Source organism: Calonectris borealis, chromosome 5 (genome assembly GCF_964195595.1).
Source record: "Calonectris borealis chromosome 5, bCalBor7.hap1.2, whole genome shotgun sequence".
In the NCBI taxonomy this organism is placed as follows: Eukaryota; Metazoa; Chordata; class Aves; order Procellariiformes; family Procellariidae; genus Calonectris; species Calonectris borealis.
Window position 1 is genome coordinate 43,695,400 of NC_134316.1, and position 5,129 is coordinate 43,700,528.

At 52.2% G+C, this 5,129-nt stretch overlaps 1 protein-coding gene across 1 annotated transcript; it reads right to left on the minus strand.

Annotated features, from left to right (window-relative positions):
- On the minus strand, positions 1 to 1,340 carry CHAC1 (ChaC glutathione specific gamma-glutamylcyclotransferase 1). Its single transcript, XM_075152163.1, has 3 exons — positions 1,027 to 1,340; positions 891 to 926; positions 1 to 610 (listed from the first exon to the last, which is right to left on the minus strand). Exons 1-3 carry the CDS (start codon positions 1,297 to 1,299, stop codon positions 179 to 181), a joined length of 741 nt encoding a protein of 246 aa, XP_075008264.1. The 5' UTR covers positions 1,300 to 1,340; the 3' UTR covers positions 1 to 178.
- Positions 1,341 to 5,129: the final 3,789 nt, after the last annotated feature.

A 5,129-nucleotide genomic window follows, 5' to 3' on the forward strand; every position in this document is an offset into this window, starting at 1 on the left:
AGGTACTAATTGCAAGTCCTATAGCAAACGTGTTTTACTCCACTTCCTCCCTCCCCTACTACTTGCTAATTCTCCCTTTATTCACTCAGTCCAGTATATTTTATCAGAGTTAAGATTGTCCCCGTTGCTTTCTCCCTTATGTCCCTTCTACTGGGACCCTGCAAAAAAATTTTGTATTTCAACCCTTAGACTTCTGAGGGACACTTGCAGTTTCTTCTAGAGACTCCTCTGTGCAGTATAGGCATGGAAGGATGGAAACAAGAGCCTCTTCAATGGAGAAGAGATGTTTATCCTCTGCTTGAGGACAAAAGTAGCGCATAAAGTCTGCCAGTCTCAGCAAGTACTCAATGTTATGACCAGCACAACCACTTGAGACAATGATTTGAGCTGCAATGTCTTCTTCAGATGCTGGGCCAAGGTAAGAAGGGTTCTGGGGTGTTGCAATGTAAACAAGAGCCAGGATGGGTTCCTCCGCATCTTTCTCCTGAGGGTGGAACTTCACCAACTTGGTGTCGTAGCCTCCCAGGACAGCTTCTCGCATATTGAGATACTGGAGCGATGCAGCAATTTGTTCCCCACGCACTTCATAGGCTACACCCCATGTGCACGCCTAAAAGTGAAAGAACAAGGTGGTTATGGGATGCTGTAACTGCAGCAGACAAGTCCACTAACATTTCAAAGCCAGCCCGCCTTGCTTTGGGGTCCCTGCACAACCGGTAACAGAGCAGAGGAGGATAACACACCCCCGCCCTCACGCTCCCGGGAGGGCAGATGAGCACTCAGCTGCCGACATCAGTTTCCAGCTGCTGATGTGGGCACCACCACCCAGGCCGACTTCACACCCCACCGCCCGCCACAGGGCCCCCCTTCTCTCCCGCCCCGGTACTCACCCCGCAGTCCTCCAGCAGCGTCACCACCCGGCCGGGCTGTCAGGGAGAGGCAAGGGGAGCGCCGTTAGAAGCCGAGCCCGCACCAACGGCCGCCCAACGCCCCCCCACCCCCCGCCACGGCCGCCACGGCCCTTACCATCCTCTCGCTGCCGCGGTGGAAGGTGTCGCCCTGCCAGAAGCGGCGGCTGTAGCCGCGGATGAAGCCCACCTTACGCGACGTGAACTCGAAGCCCGGCCTCCACACCAGCGAGCCGTACCCGAAGATCCACACCGGCGGCGTCAGCTTCAGCTCCGCGCCCTCCGCCTCCCCTGGGGGCGAGGAGGAGGAGGAGAGGAGGGGGGACGACGGCGGAGGCGGCGGCTCCGGCCGGCCGGGGTACTCCTCGGGGCGCTGCGGGTCGCGCTTCATGGCGGTGGCGCTGGGGGCCGTTGGGGACCGTCGGGGGCCGTTGGGGGGGTGCGGCGCCAAGGCGCTCGTGGGCCGGCACGCGCCGCCGCCGCCCTTTAAAGGCCGGACGGGCCGCCGGCCCCGCCCCCGCCCGCCCCTCATTGGCGCGGGGCGGTGCGGCTCGCGCCGGGTGATGCAACGAGGGCGGGATGTTTCGCCGCGCCGCGCGTGGAGCAAAGCGGGGCGCGGGTTGCGTCAGGCGGGGCGGGGGGCGGCGGCCGTTACCCTCAGCCCGCGCGTGGGTGCGTGGGCGGGGCCGGGCAGCCCGGCCTGAGGAGACCCCGGCCCGGCCCGGCCCGGCCCGGCCCTTTGGCGGGGCGAAGCGGTTGGGGCGGGGCAGGAGGCGGCCGCGGTGGGAGACGGGGCCTGGTGGGAGTTGAGGGATCGGCCTGTTGTGTCAGCGCTCGGTGAAAGCTGCCGGGGGAAGACGGCGTCGTCTGCGAGATTCCCGCCCGGTGATCCCAGGGGATCACCCGCTGTCAGACCCCTGCGCACAGGGGTGAGCGGGTGCTCATCCCCGGCGAGACTGCCCGGCCAGTGCCGCGGTCCTGGGGCGGATGGAGCAGACCGCACCGTGCCCAAAGGGAGAAATTGGGGCGGAATGAGCGGGCAAGCCCTCCTCAGGAGCCTGCCCCGCACTCCCGGGTTTGGCTTCATCAAGAACGTGAGCTGCTGCGTTGGAAAACCAAGCGGTTAAACTGGGTGAAGCGACAGCTCCTGACGTCAACAGGGCAGAGGCGTAAGGCATATAGGTGAAACAGAGCAATAACATCCACACAGGTGCAAGGAAATGGTGCTGAATCTGGCCAATTGAGTGCATTTCCCGTGTACTAAATCAAGGCTGGAGTGTGGGCTTCTAACACGTAACATTTGTTACGTGGATGGGTCCAAGAGCTGTATGTGTATGAGATGGAGACCCAGCTGTAAATCAGCTTAAAGCAGGTTGTGACGGCTAAAGAGGCCGGTTAAAGAGGTGGGCTCAAATTACAAACTTGTTTATTTTGGTAGCAGGAGAGAGAAGGGGGGGGAAAGAATGAGAAGCAAAACCATTGAGATAGATATTTTTATAGAAGTATTTCTCATTATTGTTCTTGTTCTCTGCATCTAATCACTCCAAACAGCCTATTTACAGTCTTTTCTTTAGTTTCCTGTTGGGTTTCATCCAACCCGCACCCACCTTTCCATTCTACTTAACAGGGCGTTGCAGCTACAACGCACACAGACTGTGGTGGGTGCTCTCCATACCTTGGCACATTCACCATGGGTGACATCAACAGCCTGCATGGCTCTCACATCTGTCCTGCCGTGCCTTACACACCATGCCCTTCTCTCCTGCCCTGCGCGACTGACTCTGTGACTTGTCACCTTGGATGACCCTTTACAAGGTCAGCCTTAACAGAGCCCAAAGCTCCTTAATTTTCCTCTCCGCTTGCGCTTTTCCCAGTCACCTTCTCTATCTTACTCAGGCTCAAAGGCATGGGGTCGGTGCTGCGTTCTCCCAGTCCTTCACACTGTACACCCATGCTGTTACAGCCTTGCAGCCTCTTATTTCTTCCCCACCGGTCCCTTTCCATCGGCAGAATGTGAATCCATCCTCTGGTTGTACAGCTGCCGTACTCGGAGGCCTTAGTCAGAGGCAACTAAGTGCTCTAAAAAGTGGTGTTCTTAGCAGCTGTCTGTATCAAAGCTCTGCTTGGCAAAACAAGAAATAAATCTCTAGTCTTAACATTTTCAGTCGTGCGGATCCTGGCTCCTGAGATACAAGACTTCTGCCTTAGCCGTCCAGTTTGTCAATGCTAAAATATTGTGGCCTTTCAATCAAATGAAACCAGTTTCATCTGGGAATTAAACCAGTCCTCTGTGTCCCATTGCAGCAAGCATGTATCTTTCATATTTAGTTCTTTAGCTCTTTAGTTCTTTCCTGCTAAAATCAAGGAAATTTGAGCAAAATCCCAATATGTAGTTAAAAAAAGCATGAAAACATTTGGCTGTAGCTGCATCATCCTTATCAAGCAAGGGCACAAACCGTGACAGACAAATCAGTGTCTAAAAGATAAGGTGAAGAAGCTCTTGCTAGGTTCTGGTCTTAGTGATACCAGTAAAAAAAACCTAGCCTCTTGCTTCAACTTTCCCCGGGATGTGAATTTTATCCGAGAAATGCGCTGGATTATGCATGTCTCGCGAATGAAGCACTAGGTATCTTATCTGCTAGTACAAGCTAAGGAAAATTGGATCAAGAAATAAAAAATATGCTACTGGGAAGTGACTGCATGCTTGCTGATTGGGGAGAAAAATTGCTCCTTTCCATTGCAGAGCTGTCTCAACTCTATGTCTGTCTTTGCCAGAAGGCTCTGCTACATCGCTAGGCCAGACTTGCAACGGAGAGCCAACGCCTACAGCAAAAGCCTTAAGGGACCAGCTTCAGATCCCGCACCAGTGAAACGCTACAGATCTCTGCTCCCTTCAGTGCTGTTACACCCAGATCAATTAGGTATGAGGTTAGAAACTCCTTTTGAAGTCAAGTCCCTGATTTTCTTGTGTAAAGACATTGGGATATTGCTCCATCATTAGGAGCACAGCCTGGGGGAAGACTGTTATTGAAGCTGTGGCATATACAGCAAGAGGTTAAGAATTTTTTTTGTTTTGTTTCAAGCTTTCATTAATCCATTTCTTGTTACTGACTGTACCTTCATTGTACTTTGGTTAAATAAACCAAAGGGCATGAGGATCACCAGGGGTGAAGGGCCGAGCAGAAGAGGTATCTTGCAGAAGGTATAGATGCGGCTATGCAAGTAAAGCAGGTGGATACTAAGGAAGGGACTCAGTGTCTGTTAGTGTTGTTGGAGCTTGCGTTCATAAGGCAAGGAGAACAGCCTGCCAAACTAAACCACAGGAATGCTCAAACAGGTGTGAGCGAGGATGTGGAGCAGCAGTGGAGTTAACTGTTAACATGATATAGATTCAGGAGTACAACAAAAGGAGAGGGAAAAAACCATAGGACTTCAACAGTTTGAAAGTGACTAAGGGGAAAAGGAATGGAAGATAATGGTCATACTCTGTTAATTATAATTAAAAAAAATGCTTAACAGCAGTAAGAATTTTTATTTTGGCCTGGAAACCTTTAGAAAGGAGAAAAAGGCAATCGTAGCTTTATTTGTTACATCCTGAAACTAGTTTTTTCCAGGTTTCGGGAAAAGGAGGAGCTAGTTTCTCTTTAGCAGTACATGCTCTGCTTCCCCAGAGCGAGCGTTCCCATGTCAGTGCCGGGTGACTAACAGTGCCAGAGCTGCCTGTTTTTCAGGATAGTGGTGAATCATCCCAAAGCCAGAGGAACCAACAACAGGGCTGGCATGACACGTAGCAGGGGATTGAAACTGTCATTAGCTTCATCTTGTGTTTCAGGCTCTTATTTGCTTCAATAAGCTGAGGGCACACTGGGTTTTACCAAGAGTTGTTCTGTTCAGAAAATACTGACTGGGGACAGGAGGATTGCCAGTTCATTTCCGTACCACCACATCTTCCTCCAACAGCCTGGCACTGCTTTCCTCTCTCTATAGTGAGCAGCCAGGAGAATCTAAAAAATAAATCTGCCCTTTTTTCCTAAGGTTTCAGTAAAGATTACAGCTACTGCAGTTGGAGGTGAGGTTCCAACAATGCCACAGACGTTTTAAAGCAACGTAAATCAGTACTACTCCCTGATATTCACGATGCCGTATCCATGTGCATCACCAAGGGTCTTACTCACTCACTTCTGTTTGTTGAATCCAATTCTTATGGCATTTACAAATCTC

Excerpts from the sequence above, each read along its gene's own strand:
- CHAC1 (XM_075152163.1), bottom strand. The coding sequence starts at position 1,299 with ATGAAGCGCGACCCGCAGCGCCCCGAGGAGTACCCCGGCCGGCCGGAG. Across the intron at positions 927-1,026 it reads ACCGCGGCAGCGAGAGGATG|CCCGGCCGGGTGGTGACGCT; the intron begins GTAAGGGCCGTG and ends TCTCCCTGACAG. Across the intron at positions 611-890 it reads CGCTGCTGGAGGACTGCGGG|GCGTGCACATGGGGTGTAGC; the intron begins GTGAGTACCGGG and ends TTTCACTTTTAG.